Consider the following 15,326-nt stretch of genomic DNA (forward strand, 5'->3'; position numbering starts at 1 on the left):
TTCTCGAGTATCAATTTGATAAAGGGGACACCCATTCCCGATGGATGTGCCCCAGTCCCAGTCAAGCGTCGGTATTGGCTGGGCTTCCCGGGTCCTACATTACTCCGTACTTCCTACAAGCATGAATCGGAATCCTCTGAACATGGAATAGAATGGATGGGCACATCCATGGGTCTTTACGGAGTAATCTACTTGTAGGGTGCCCTTCCACGCCGCCGGGAGATGGGCAGACATCCGAGATAAAGATCAAGGCGATAATATCCAGAAGAACTGTTGGTCGCCCTCCACACCGCACCACTGCACCATTGCTGCACCACAGGGAGCCTGAACTTGAGCTCGTGCAAAGCATCACACCCATCCCTAAGAATAGCACCAGACCCTTCTTTCCCCCTTTTGTGTCAGGTGTCTCTGGATCCATGCTTCAACGGGTAACACTCCCGCATCGTCCGCCACCACTACGCTCATGTGTGACCATTCCCACACAAGGCCGAGAACTTGTTTCGAACCCTTCTCTACCCTCTTGGTATGAGACATTGATGACCTTTTTTTTCTTGTGCTCGAATACCGAGTAGATACCCCGCCTCTCCTACTAAATAATTGCGTAAAAAATCTGTGTATCGTTTACCCTTGCAGTGCGCCCCCTTCTTGCCCTTATCTAATAAACCAGGTCACGAGCAAGCATGGGTCTCATCCGAGTCACGGGTGACCTCCAGGGGGCTGCAACTAAAGTTTCCCAGGGCTCCACGTTCGCGGTGAGGTTGGGAATTGACGATATTTGGACGTCTCGTGCTCCATGCTCTTTTTTTTCACCTCTAGTAGATTAAATGGGGGAGGCAAATAAGATGCGGGCCAAGGGAGGTGGTTGGAGCAAGTAAACTAAATTTGATCCACGCGAAATGCCGCGTCGTGAGTGGTGGGGAATGGTAAAGATCCTCCTAGTACCAATATGTAGCCTTGTTAGTTTACTACTCCATAGCTGTGCTGTGACAGGATTGGGCTCCTTAACACTTCTACTTCACACTGCACAATGAATTTTACCTCGAGCTGACACGACGAGCCTGGTTTGGGGTTGGTCCAGCTAGATTAGTCCTTTGTTGCTGTGGATCCGCCCTGCTTGCATTGTTGTATTGCAAAGTGCAGAGATGAGGTATCGATACATCTCACCAGGCATCGATGCGCCTCACTTAACGTCCTGGGCAGCTGAAGCGAAGGCCGTGGTTCTTCCACGTCAGTGGGTTTCTCCGTCAACATAGGGCTACTTGAAATACCCACATGCATGTCATTGGCCTGGGCCTCTCTCTCGCTCACATTCTGATCTGACGATCGCATAGGGGGGGACCCGTTTGCCTGTCCGTAATAGAGTAGAGCAGGCCAAAAGCAAGATTGTTGGCATCGGCACAACACACTCCTCTTGTCTAGCCATGTTGGTGTGCAGCAGCGCATGAGGACCGGAAAGACTGGTGGGCACTAATTGCTGCAAAAACCAACCTCCTCCAAAAAAAAAGACCCGCAAAGAGAGTTTGACGGATGATGACGGGAACTAGCACCATTCCGGTTGCTCTGCTGAGCCTATCCCCGTCCAGATCTTGCCCAAAGAGGAATCGCTCAACGCTCACCGCCAAATCCAGCGTCCGGGACAAACCTGCAAGACCTGTGCCACAACAGAAACCCTGTTTGACCAACAAGGAGGAGACCGTTCCGAAATGTATTGGCTATTGTCGATTGTTTCCTGCTTCGTCGTTCAGTTTGCATGGAAGTCGTATACTAATATCACACACAGCAGCAATACAACATCGCCCAGAAGGAAAAGGCGCCGTGTACGGAGTATGGAATATGTAATACATATGCTTAATAGTAATGAGGCGAGGGGCGTGGAAACGAAGGTTTTGTTGAAGAAGCGCGGCATTGACGCCCAAACCCCCAAAGAAAACGCACGATTCACGATGTCCAAGTGGAGAGGATCCGATCATGGGAAGTCGAACCCATGATCAGCCCGCGTTGTTCCCGAGTCCACTTGCTGCTGCATAATTGAAGTGCACCACGGGTAGGCTAGTGAGTAACATCAAGCACATTTTTTTCTCTTGCCGAGAAATTATTGGTACCCGAGGGAAGCGAAGAGAATGCGACGGATTAGAATGCAAGCCTAGGTGGACGGCCTTTCCTAGCGAAGAGGGTTGTCTGTTCTCCGCATCTTCGTGAGGACCCCTCTTTTGGTGACTCTTTTCAGACTCCAGAGCAGCATGAACTAGATGGAGAAGCGGGGAAAGTCTACCGGTGGGAGTTGCACTCGGGAAGCAGTTGAGGACAGTTTGAGAGTTTGATCAGATGTTGCCGTTTCCAGGAAGGAGAGACCTTCACTTTGTTCGCGCTGGGCAATGGCAAGGACAATGAATGGACAGGTCGATCCTGAATGCCACCCATCCAGTTGAGGGCAACGCCTTGTTTAGCAGAGACGCAGCAGGTCCCAGCGTTCAGACACGGGAGCCATTGTCAACCAGCCCGGCGGGATCTTCCACCCCTCGTAGATACAACTCCTAAACTAAAGCCTGCCAGACCGAACGAGGGGTTTCCTGGATTTCATTGCCTTCGAAAAACCTTCTCGAACAAGCACGCCTCATCTGCTTGATGATCTGATGTGCTATACTCGTACGAAGTACACGAGTGCACCAAAGTCCAAACTCGACATACCACACGTGACTCCATTTCACAATTAACAAAAGGCTGGGAGGAAAGGTGTCCCTTCTTGAAGGGTCCGTCGTTTGGCCTTGTTTTTTTTTCAGACTGATCGACCTGCAGTCATGTCCTCCGGGAGCAGGCTGTGCCACCCCAATCGGCATCGGATTGCCCGACTGGGTCATGCTAGGTTTCACAGCAGCAGCAGATCTCCTATAAATCGGTGATAGGAGAACCAGATAAACAGAAAAGGGGGCAACCACACCTCTCCCTTGCTGCTACCAGGTGAAGGCTCCAGCTAATACACATTTCGCCCGATGAGATGCGCAGATCAGCGTGAAAGCGTGTGGCCGCAGGAGAAGAGGAAAGCGAATACTGCGTGCACATTGACGCGTCTGGGAAATAATGAGGCGAAATGTGCAAACGGAGGAAATAAAAAGAATAAAAATAAATTAATTAAATCTGTTTGTGTGAGCCTGCATCTACAACAGCCTCATCTCTAAGCTCAACATCAATTTCCCCAACTCATGTTGTTTTGTAGTCTCGAAGTCACCCAAGCCGAAACTGCGGCTGCAACCATGTGGACTCTTACGCGAAGAAACGGTATGCAAAGCAGATGGTGCTCTTGTGTCGCGTGCCTAACTACATTTATACACTCTAATCGAAACGAGATTAGCAGGAGGCTTTCTAGTTCGACCAAAGTTATGCATGCCTCAGACAGTCCATTACGTATCAAATATCAATGTATTGATTGATGTCTTGCGATCTGGACATTAGCTCCATCTCTACTTCGTAGCGCTCAGAGACTCAAGGAGTGAGATCCTACGAAGTATGTGTACCACATCACAACTCAAGGACAAGTATCGGAGAATTCTGATCACAAGATGCTCACTTCTATCTTTTCCTGCGTAACTTCATGTATTGATATACACTACTTCGTATACTCCTCTCACCTCACATCATCAACCTCACAAGGTGTAAACCAATTTCTCAGCACTCACCTTCCCCTCTGCTGACTCCTTCAAACCCGCTAGCACGCCCTCCAACCCACTCCCACCCTTGTTAACAACAACCTTAATAGGCTTCACCTTCCCCTCTCTCAAGAGACCCTCGCTAATCTCCCACCACTTCTTCGCAAACTCATGATCCTCCTTCGAAGCAGGGAACTTCGCGCCCAACCACACGTCCTCTCCAAAGATGGTATAAGCAAGCGACCCGCTCGTCTTCACATGGGGGTTAATCCCCTTGACGACCTCATCTACGCCGGACAAGATAGCGGCGTACTGCGCGCCCTCCCTGTTTAACGCTAGCGCGCAGACCTTGGCACTGTCCTCGAGCGAGTGGCAGTCCCACGCGAAGCGAAGGTCGTTGCCGGCAGCGGCGCGGATCTCCTCGGCGATTGCTGGTGAGTGGTAGTCGAAGACGTGGTCGGCGCCGAGGGACTGGAGGTATTCGTGGTTCTTGGGCGAGCCTGTCGTGATCACCGTGTAGCCTGAGGCCTTGGCGAACTGGATGGCGTAGATGCCCGTGGCTGTTGAGCCGCCGTAGATGAGGATCGGGGTCTTGTCTGTGATGGGAGACGTGGGCAGTTGTAGACCCAGTTTCTGGTATAGTCCTTGGCCCTGGATTTCGGTGTCAGGGAGATGCTCTGTTTTGATCATGATCGTGGGGTAAACTGGAAAGAATGGCAAGGGCACTTACAACCGTGCTTACGGAGATACCTAGAGTGGCCGCCTGCTCGTCGGTAATGTTGCTGGGAACTTTGATCTGGACGGGTGCCTTGGCTGTAATGTACGTAGCGTACGCGCCGTCCTCTTTTCTGAATTTGTTACTAGCTAGCAATGTTAGCTTCGCTTCTCATGGCTCTAGGAGCAGCTGGGCCGGAAATGAAACAAGAAGAAAACCCAGGAAAGGAAAATAAGAAAAACAAGAGGGAGAAAACACTCACCAGCCATTGGCAAAACCGCAAACTCTGTCACCTTTCTTAAACTTGGTCACAGCGGGACCGACCTCCTCAACCACACCAGCGTAATCACACCCAACATGCGTACCTTCACAGTCGATGCTATCCGCGAAATTGACATGCTTCCAATCGGTAGGGTTGATAGCCACGGCTGTAGGCTTGACAATTATGTAGTCGTCACCTGGGAGGGTGGGGTAAGGGACGTCGAGGATCTGGGCATCGCCGGCCTTGACAACCACGATAGCTTTGTTCTGGGGAGCCATTGCGATTGACTTCTGCTGGAAAGGTGCGAGCTGAGAGCTTGTTTGAGATCAATTGAAGTAAGGAAACGTAAAAAAGGTACTGGAAGTCGGTCTGAAAGAGTTGGCCGAGGGATGGGATCAAGTCAGTTTGCCGTGAAGAGGGGGGGGAAGGTCGTCCGATTATAAGGTTCTTGGAGCTATAATAGAGGCATTGGAAACGGATCATTGATGAGCTCTCAAGCTTGATTTCTCAGCGACGCGGCTCCTATAACGGACACCAGGCATCGTATTTATTGGTAATCCAGACTCGACATTAACTATGTGCCGAGCCAGCTAAACCCTCCGAAGTTGGGACGACGTCATCGTGGATGCATCAATGCTATAGTGTGTTCCCAATTATCCCACCTCTGAGTTTACTGGAACTCCCACTCTAGTTAGTGATTTATAAGAGGAACACACCGAAGGAGCGCACTAATGCCAATGCCACCCGAGGTCAACCACCGGTTGTTTCAAATTGTTCGGGAAAGAGTGGAGAGCTTAGCTCTCATAGTTAAGTCCTCAACTCGATCTTCTCTTGCTGTGTCTGGGAGGCACAGCAGACGGATCAAGGTCAATCTGACAATTGTAACCTTGGAACTGCTGATAAATCAAACCTAAGTAAATCGGCCGAATTCTGTACCTTGAAGTTCGATATTTCACGGTATTAGAACCACCTGAAATATCATTGATATATCGCAAGGCTTGAGCCAACTGTTATTGGGGTGGCAAGAGACATTATGCAATCTGCTTGAGCGTTAACTCATATAAGTCATTCGGACCCGGGCTTTGGTAGACGACTCTGCCTCTGAAGACATCGCCAGCTGGTTTGCACCGAACTCGGTATAATTACGTCGTAATCGCTTTGATCCTTTTGGATATGACCGCGTTGAAGTAATATAAGCTGATTTGGCAGAAGTATTGTTGCTGGTATCTATACAAAGGGAAAAGAGGGAAAGGATAGACGGAGCAAATTGAGAAACAAGTTGTGGAAGAACAGAACAAAACATGTCTATAACAAATCATCGTTATCCATCCCTACTAAAGAAACCAAGCGACTTGGTCGATAGTCAATAATAGAAGAAAGAGAGAAAGTAAGATAAAAAGAAAGAGTGCGAGACAGCGAGTAAAGAACACCAATCCCGAGGAACCACCCAGTACCAAGAGTTTCCCGTCATCAACATCCCAGTCTAGGATATCCTTAAACTCCAAATTGTCATGTTAGGTAGCCCCAATATACGACATCATTATAAATCCCGAAGAACCAGTATTACCTATTGTGGGCAATAGCAATGATAACGGCCATTAACGGAAGAAGAAAAAGAAGCATGATCGGGCATGAGAAGCCAAAAAAAGAGAAGGAAAGAAAAGGTCAAGCCGACGAACCGCTTGCGCTTGCGTGCCACACCCCAACCAACATCGATAAACAAAAAGAAAAGAAAAAGAAGAGAAGAGAAGAGAAGAGAAGAGAAGAGACGAGGAAGGAGAATGAGCGAAAATAGAAAATGATTTCAAGGGTTGATTACCGAGCGCCTTGACTATAGTCGCTGGCATATCCCATCTCATGATAGCCCTGGGCGGGGATACTGCCCTCACCGCCAAAACCTCCACTATGGCTGCTGATGTAGCCAGTGTCCTCGCCGTCATCATACTCACTAGCATCGAATGACGATCGTCCTCCCATGTCTTCCTCGACATTGGAGCTGTTGCCCATATCTCCGGGCGCCCAGCTTACTTGCGCCAAGGCGGGGTACTGCGCTAAGATGGCAGCCGGGAGCTCGTAGGCGGCGTTGGGATCCATAGGGTAACCGCCCATCGGGTCCGTCATCATCTGGCTCTGCGCGGCCATGTTCTGAGCCATGTTCTGCTGCATGCGTTGCTCTTGCCACTGGCGCTGCCGCTCAAGGGTCTCCTCGTCGAGGAGTGCTTTGATGCAGATGCGACCAGCCTCGGACCTGAAGTGACGCCCAAGAGCGTCGGCCCGCGCAAATCTGCGGCCACAACCCCACTGGCTGCCCGATTTCAAGTCACCTTTGCAGACGAACTTCTTCTCACCCGAGTGGAGGCTCTCGTGTCGTTTGCGGTCATGCTGACGGGCAAAGGCCTTGCCACACACAGTGCATACGAAAGGGCGTTCGTCGGTATGAGTCCTCAGGTGAGATCGAAGGTTGTAAGCTCGAGTGAATCGCTTGGGACACAGCGTGCACTGGAAGGTGGCCGGGTGCTTCTGTACCCTCTTGGGACCACCGCTATCCTGAGCGCTCTGGTACTCGGGATCAGCAAGCCTCAGCGCCATAACATTATTTGGCACGGCGGAGGTAGACTGGCGTCTCCTGCTAGCCGCTGTGGTCTGTCGGTCAAGAGGCGAAAGGGAGCGCGAAGTATCCGACCTCGAGTCGGGCATGAGATTGGGGGAGAGTGTGCCAGGACTGAGCGAGCTACGGTTCATTATGCCACCAGCGGCGCTGTACGGGTCTGTAACAGCTCGCTTTCGGGCACGCCCTGCAAGGAGATCATCGCTGTCAGTAAAGGAAAGGATACGTGGGGGTGAGATTGCCTGATCGGAGGAGCTAGAGCGGCGGGAACGTGGGACACACCTCTCGTATCAGGGGGCGTTAGCGAATCGGCATCCATTGTGGTTCTCGGAGGATCGAACCCAGCGCGCGAGGAAGCAGGCGGCGCGAGGTCAATGTTAATGGCGGGCGGCGCAAGCTGGGGAAGGTCACTAGGGTGCTGGAAAGACGGGAAGGCCTCGCCGCCACCGTGGAGACTGGGCATGGCGGGAGTGTGAAAGCCCTGGGGCGGCGCTAGGCCAAAGCTCCCCGACGGGTGACCCAGCTCGGGTCCTTGGGAGGGGAGGATGCGCGGCGAGATAGCCGGGCTGTGGGACGGGCTGCGTCCTTGGAGGTTAGGGCTGTGTTGGGGGTCGGAAAGGGAGAAGGCGCCGATCTGGAGCACTTCTTGATAGAGGCCGGCATCCTGCGGTCGCTGCATGGGGGAGTGCCCGCCATCGACAGGGTCGAATGTGTCGTGGCTTACAAGGCTAGGAGAGGGGGCGACGCTAGAGACGTCCGAATACTCAGAAGGGGATCGCCTATGAGTCTGAAACTGAGGCTGGCTGGTCCACTCGTTCAATTGATTTGGTAGCAGCGCGGCTTCGGGACCTAGAGAAGCGTTCCTAGAGTGGTTCGAGGGAGGCGAGGAGAAGTGCTGGTGATGGCTGAAGGAGGGGGAGCCCTGTGGCTCGGGCTTGAGGAGATGAGGAGGGGTCGGAGAGTGGTTGATTTGTGGAGAGCTCATATTGTTGATGTCGGAGGGGTTCAAAGTCGACGGCTCGAAGAGAGGTTGGTCGAACTGGTCGGCTTGTTGGTTTGATGCCGGGAAGAGCGAAAAATCGGCCGCTTCGCTGAAGTTTGAAGGGGCCAGGTAGGGCGATCCTTGTGCCTGGCCAGTGAAGGCCAAGTTTCCGTCGGTGGTTGGAGGGGCAAAGGTCTGGGTAGGGTTGAAGGAGGTTTGCTGATGGCCTGGAGTGAGGAAGCCGGAGTTGGTAGTGTAAGAATAGTCGGCAGATGAAGTCGCTTGGTGCTGGAGCTGAAGCTGCGGCTGCGGAGGAAAGTTGGACTGATCCAAGTCGAGGCCGAGTCCAATGGGTGCGTCGTTAATCGGAGGGTAGACGGTCGGAGCTAGCGACGGCGATTGATTTATAGGAAGCTGATGGCCGGCCGATGGAGACCGGCCGCGCTGGCGTTGTTGATCCATGGCTTTGGGAAAGTTGCGTGTTTCTGTTCTTAGAAGTCGAGGCGTACTGGCACTCTGCCTTCCGATGCTTGGGAGATGGGCGCACGAAGGTTTGAAGCGTGGCTATGTTTTTGGATTCTGGGGGTGGAAGGTGAGAAGGAGGGGGGGCTGTGCAAGATACTTGTATGCGTTGCAACAAACCCACCACGGGCGGTAATATTCAGGCACTTTGGCCCTACAAGGTAAGGTAATAATAAATCGACGGGCGGACCTAGAGGTAGATCTACCTTGACTCCAGAGCCCAGTGTCTGGTGCAACTGCACAAGCAGCCAGCAAGCAGTTGACTACCACACAACACCGAGGCGACTGAACCTTTTTCTCGGTCCGGAACTTTTTTTTCTCTTTTTCTTTTTGAGACGCGCGATAACCACGCGACGCTAAGAGGAAGAGTAATCAAATTCGCGGGGGCACGCAAAGACCAAAGGGATATTTCCTTCGGTTCGAGGGTTTGCGAAATGCGATGATGGTATTGATGCTCGAATTAGACTCGACGTGGTCGCCAAAGACACGACATCGTACGAAGTAGTGGTCAAAGAGGGGAGCAAGAGAGCAAGAGAGTGAGAGGAGTGAGTGGGAGATTAGGAGAAGCTGGGGCGGAAACAGCTGAGATGTTGGGGTGAGGATTGGATGGTGTGAAAGGGTGCGAAAGGGGGATTCTGACTGTTGGAGGAAGCACTTCAAACAAATTCAACCAGCGCGGAACAGAACCTACAAAGTCCTACGCATTCTCGCTCCATGGAGCGTTAATCCCCTTTGGCTTTGGGTGGGAGCTTGGGATTGGATAGGACACAAGCACACTCACACTTTCGGACGGATCATGTCCCTTTTCCATCATCTCACACAGAGAGAGGACATTAATGACTGAAAGTCCTGGTACTGGTACTTGGAAGCCACCAAGACATCAAATCGATCAATTCAAACCTACACTAGTGACAAACAACCCTCACCGTTCCATTGTACCCAGCACGAAGTACAAATACAACTCCTGGGAGGATTCTGAGGGTCTCGACCAATCCAAAGTCCCTGCTGGATCGCCGGTGGGCTGTGCAGCCCGATCGCTGGCCTTATCAGGGTAGAGGGGTAATAAGTGTACTTCGTACCTTCGTACAACGGTCCTTGGTGTTCCTGTTAATAGAATCCTTCTATTAATTCTTCTCCACCTGGTGCTTTCGACCCTAGCTAATGAGGGTCTCGCAATGTCGCCTAGTAGAAGGCCAGACTTGGCTGCAAGAGAGACGAACATGCATGACGAAATGCTCTCAAATTCATTCACGTTTTCTGGGGAGATGTGGTCCAAAAATAAACATCCACGGCCGACATCGCGACAACCGACATGAAGATACGATGGGATGTCGCTTGCTTGCCATGCAGAGAGGGATCAAGATGCGTTTCTGGATCCTTGAGGATAGGATAGTTCGGACGCGGGTTTTAGCCCTTGAGGTTCGAGAGATGCCGAGCTGGACTGATCTTAACAAAGGACCAGACCACTCTGAGGCTCCGACTCCTCTCTGCAACGTTGGACTTCGAGGGAACTGTTTGTCTCATTCCTGTGTACCTTAGTATTGCTTGCCCATCCCATGCATTGTTACGTAACCCTGTGGTCTCGGAAACCATCCAGTGACAATGGCGAGTGTGATCGATCTGATCCGTGGTATTCATGTGTAGCCTGAGCCGTTAAGCGCCGGGACCAGTTCGCTAACTCTTTCGTGGCACGCACATGATTTGGAAGTGCCCAAAGTGGAAAAAGGGATGACGGGATGAAATCTGATACCGAGAAGGGGTGTTGCCCAGGATCGGGTCTGACACAGTCCTCGCTTAGAACATCCCTCCTCTCCCTCGACCGCTCAACCGATCGGTAATAATTGCTTTGTGGTGGGAAAGGTTGAACGATTAATATGTTGTGCCAGAATAGGCAGCTACGATGCCTGAACACATTTCTGGTACTCCAAACCGCTTCAGCTGCTACCAATACTGAGACAATCATCGATGGGCCCTAATTTTGATCTCATCGCATCATGTTGCCGCATGAAGAGGGACCATCTCCTGGACAAGATGCGGGAAAGTAAGTGTTCCCGAGATCCACTTCCTTGCTAAAATTTCAAATACCAATCGCGGATTATACCTGAAGATCTAAAGATGGAGGACGGGAGCTTAAATTTCCATTGAGGTGCTGTGTTCCAGGCTAGGCCTTGAAAGCCGTAGACCGAGTTAGAGTTCCCCTTCACACTTAGAAGATCCATGGATTTGAGTCCCTTGCAGAGAGCCTTGAGTGTTGCCCTAAGCATGGGACTCTTTCAGGAACCTCTCTGACGACTCCCGAATCATGTACTTTGTAAAGTGTGTTGCTCGATTATGACTTCTGATGCTCCTGAAATTTAACCACTTGGTGAACCTTGCACCCCTCCTAACCTGCCATCCCATCCATTGATGATTCCTGACCACCCTCCTTCCTGTGGCACTTCGCGCTTGGGATCCCCACTCATCGATGATTGCCTGGAAGTCCTTTCTGCAGCACCCGGAAAAAGGCACTGGACAACTTCTAGACTGAGACAAGACTATTCTAGAGATGGCGAGCTAGCCGCCGCCGACAAAGATTATGATCTTTATTGGGATAATCGCCTTGCCATTCCCAAAGCTGACGGGCTCCTGCATGTCAAACTATCTTTAGACTTTGAAGAAAGACCGGAAATACGATGCTCTCAAGACTCAACTTGGAGTCGATTAGCTAGCATGCGTGCTAGAACTTGAGTCGGATCTTGAAGAAGTTAATCGGGTTCCCCTGGCTTTGGGAGAAGAGGGTCGAATCAAATCACACTTTATCTCGCGAGGCCTTTCCTCACATTTTGGAAAAAGTAAGAAAAGAAGAGGGAAAAGAAAAAAAATATATTAGGACAAAAATATTGTGAACCCAGAGCGACTTGAACGCTCAACCTTCTGGAAACTCCCCAGGAGTATGACACTCCAATTGGTGCTGGAATCAGACGCGCTACCGTTGCGCCATGGGTCCGTTTCTGGTTGAAAGCGGAGGCCAATAGTGCACCTTAGTAATAAAAATGGACACTGAAGCGTTGCCAAACACTAGCATTTGATCAATCGAACTTTGAACTTTGGGCTAACAAGTCGCTCTCATCCAGCTGCAGCAAACCCGGTGCCTTGGTCCAGACCTTTCCTTCGTAATTCACTTGCTCCTTACAAAGTAAACGATTCTCCCATAAAGGCTTACACATTGATGCATCAACGATGCATCTGCAGTATTTCGGTATTCCCTGTCCTCAGAGTAGTTTATAAAGCCACGAATATCGAGGCTGTGCATCCCGGCAACTGTTCCAAGTCGAACCATTGGTACAAGGCACGGGTCACTCAGTTAAACTCGGCACCAGCCCTATCGTCCACTATGCCTGAATAGGTTACCCAACTGGATTGACTGAGAGACTCATCAAGCACATAATCGTGTCCCAAGGGAACGACAAAGATCTTTCCAAATTCCGGTAGAACACAAGCGGCACAGCCACCTTTCTGCGCGGGAACACAGATGGAAAAGTCGGCCAAGAATTCCATCCACGTCATGTTGTTTGTCTCGAATGTTTCCGTGGGGCTTTGTACCTGTATCGTGTACACTATTAAACCAACAAGCAAGTACATTACTTCGTGCGACGTACAAGTACCGGAGTACCTGAGGATGCTATCATTCCTGATTCTGCACTTTCTAAATTTAGACTCGCTGCTAGACTTGCATGTTTCATCTTGCCTTCACAGCCTCCTTCACCTTACGACGAACCCTATTATACCCCGCCAGTCCACGACCACGTAGCACCCGGGAGCGGCCCCTTAACAGGGCTGGGGAATCCGCAAAAGTGCACTAGGAAAAAGAAGCAGACAATGACGAAGCATCATCGAAGTATTCGTACTTCGGAGGTAAGCCACGCCACCGAGCAAAGCCACATCTTCCCCAGATGCAGCTGTCATCCCGATGCCACTTCGGGTATTTCACCCGCCGGCCTCTACTGAACTTTAGCACGTAGGAGGCGAATAAGCTCTGCTGTGCTGCTTATCAGCTTTCTTACAAACCAAGTCTATTCATAGGCGTCAGGAACGATTCATTCCTCTGGGTGGTCACGATAGAAGATCGTATTCCACGACTGCACCCACTCTCGCTAAATAAAGTGTCGGATCTTCCATTGCCGAGCGCTTCGCGGCTCTTCGGATTCTCTCGTATACAACGAGTCAATGACAGTGATTCTTTGTGCTAATTCGTGTGATTTTTATATCGAATGTAGTGTTCGGGAAATATTGGCTCCGATGACGACAGACGACACCGCCTCGGTCGGCATCTCGCGCCGTTTGTTCTATTTTCTATTGTACATGTCCATGTTGAACGGATCGTCTAAACTTTTGAAGAATATCTATGGAGTGGAATAGAGAGACCAACCTCGTAAGAGGGGAGAGTGAGTGTATGTGAGACAAGAAAGATGAAAATGCGACAAGTCCGAGAAAAACAAACACCACGCCATGCACCGTCCATCCATCCCAACAGATATATGAACCTCTGATCTAATTTTTCAGACCATTTTTCTGTATCTCTATTTTCTCGGGGCAAAACGAAAAGAAAGCAAATGGTATAATGACTTCGTTATAACGCCGATGTGAGCAATTGAAGAGGGAAAATGAAGAAATAATGCCGCTCTGGTTCTCGATCATCGAGACGGGCGGGCCAAACTGGGCAATGAGTTTTGATGGGAAAAGAAGGGAAAAAAACAAAGAAAATCCGCAAAAACTTTTTTCTTTAAAATCGAATTGGCGGCCTGTGTTGAATTCGTTCTTCGCAGATCAGTGGGCCGCGGCGTCCTTTTCTCCCTTGTGGGGTGTGTGGAGATCCTCGATGACTTCAGACCTCTCGAATCCCTTAACCCTTAGCACGGCGTTCGGGATTGTGGGATTTGGGTCATTTTCATCGGGCTCGAATGGGTTCGGGTCGGTCTGCTGATCAAGGTTGGCAAGAGTATGGTTCACGCCACGATGTCCGGCCTCTACAAACAAGGAGAATTATGAATTAGTATCATTCCTCACGATGGGGCGCAAACAGGGAACCAAGAGCAGGAAGGTTAAGTTATCTTACCGTCAGCACGAATGTATCGTGTCAACCAAAGCATCGTTCGCCTGTCTTGGGGAATGTTCCAGTACTCGACAGCAATGTCAGGAATAGGAAACTTGGGATCAGACCAGCCCTCGATCTGGCCGTTGGCAATCTCGCGCTCCAGTCTCGAATAAGTGTGGATGGCCTCCTCTTCGACGTAACCAACGAAACGATGGAAGAAGCTAGGGGAGATCCAACGGGCGACGAAGCAAATGTTGAAGAAGACGCCCTGGGCACCGATAAAGATCAGCCTCAGCAACCAACCGGGCTCGGCCAGGTTCATCCATGTGAGGAGATGCATTCTTTCGTTGGTGGCTTCCTCAAGAAGTGTCTTGATCCAGCCTTGGTCACGGGCTCCTCGTCGGAGGGAGCGTAGATGTCGGTGGACGGCTGCAACCATTCCGGGGACAGCTGCTATACTTTCGAGGAAAAGAATACGCGTGTTCTGCTCGCGGCAAATCCCGAATTAGCTCTTGGGCTGATAATACTGAAACATTTCCTGATCATGGGTGAATATACGTACGTATTGCGCCGTCGTTAGCGGCTTCTTGTCCGTCACACCCGTGGAGAAGTCAACCAGTTTCCTCGCTCCCCTTACGAGCCTCCATGCTAGGGAATCTGCAAGAGTCTCTGGCTCTCGGTGTCCCACCTCGACTCCGAGAAGCTCTTTGTCCGTATAAACTGGACCAGGGAAAATGGGCTTCGTGTGACGAGTGGACGCTAGATCTTTCTTGGGGACCTTGTCCTTGACAATGGAGAACAGGGCAAAATTCCTCGCCTGGCTGGGGAAATCATGGTGGGCTCCGAGAAGTGGTCGGCTGGCTAGAAGGAGGGGAGCCGGGCTCATGGAAACGGACTTGGCGATTTGGCCGATTTGCCTTGCAGAGCAGAGGCGAGCATTAGCTCTTGTGGCCAACATGGTGAAAGAATGTTGAGGTATCGTTGATGGATATCAGGGACGGTTGATTTAAGAAAAGAGTTGTGGGAGTGGCCACGGCTGGCTGGAAGTTGGCGGATGGGGTGGCCTTTAAGTGATTCTTGAAAGCTGAAATGGATGTAAGTGAGACTTGTGATGGTGATAGTGTCACGTATAGAAATGTAAGAATGTAAGACGGGGCTGAGTCCCTGTCAAGATGTTGGTGTAAGTAGTTTATGATACTGGTCAGTATCCGTCTTGATATACGAATATCGATATTACACAGGCTACGAGGTCCGACTCCTTGCAAGTTCTGTCTCATTTATATATTATGCGGAAGTATCCAGGGATTAGGAGTCGGCGACCATGAGCCCCCGTAAATTTGGGCATCGGCGTTTACATTTCCACCAAAGGCATGGATACTTCCAAGGTTCGTTGCTCGTATCGCTCAAAGTGTAAATCTTGATTGAGGCTCTAAGGCTGAGTGGAGCCTGATGATTGTGCTGGGCCTTCACATTGGCCCTGTTCGGGAAGTTTCGGAAGGAGGATTTACTCGAAGCAGAA

The 15,326-nt window shown here is 50.7% G+C and overlaps 2 protein-coding genes and 1 pseudogene across 2 annotated transcripts; all 3 read right to left on the reverse strand.

Annotated features, from left to right (window-relative positions):
* Positions 1 to 3,641: 3,641 nt before the first annotated feature.
* Positions 3,642 to 4,899, reverse strand: SAPIO_CDS3075 (annotated as a pseudogene; the record flags this gene model as incomplete).
* A 1,537-nt stretch (positions 4,900 to 6,436) lies between these two features.
* Positions 6,437 to 8,673, reverse strand: SAPIO_CDS3076 (uncharacterized protein; the record flags this gene model as incomplete). Its single annotated transcript, XM_016785945.1, has 2 exons — positions 6,437 to 7,416; positions 7,512 to 8,673. The coding sequence occupies 2 exons, from the start codon at positions 8,671 to 8,673 to the stop codon at positions 6,437 to 6,439; spliced, it is 2,142 nt and encodes a 713-aa protein (XP_016643951.1).
* Positions 8,674 to 13,539: 4,866 nt separating this feature from the next.
* Positions 13,540 to 14,765, reverse strand: SAPIO_CDS3077 (Alternative oxidase, mitochondrial; the record flags this gene model as incomplete). Its single annotated transcript, XM_016785946.1, has 3 exons — positions 13,540 to 13,739; positions 13,829 to 14,291; positions 14,370 to 14,765. The coding sequence occupies 3 exons, from the start codon at positions 14,763 to 14,765 to the stop codon at positions 13,540 to 13,542; spliced, it is 1,059 nt and encodes a 352-aa protein (XP_016643952.1).
* Positions 14,766 to 15,326: the final 561 nt, after the last annotated feature.

The sequence above is a fragment of the Scedosporium apiospermum genome, assembly GCF_000732125.1.
Source record: "Scedosporium apiospermum strain IHEM 14462 chromosome Unknown SEQ_SAPIO_0088, whole genome shotgun sequence".
Classification (NCBI taxonomy): domain Eukaryota; kingdom Fungi; phylum Ascomycota; class Sordariomycetes; order Microascales; family Microascaceae; genus Scedosporium; species Scedosporium apiospermum.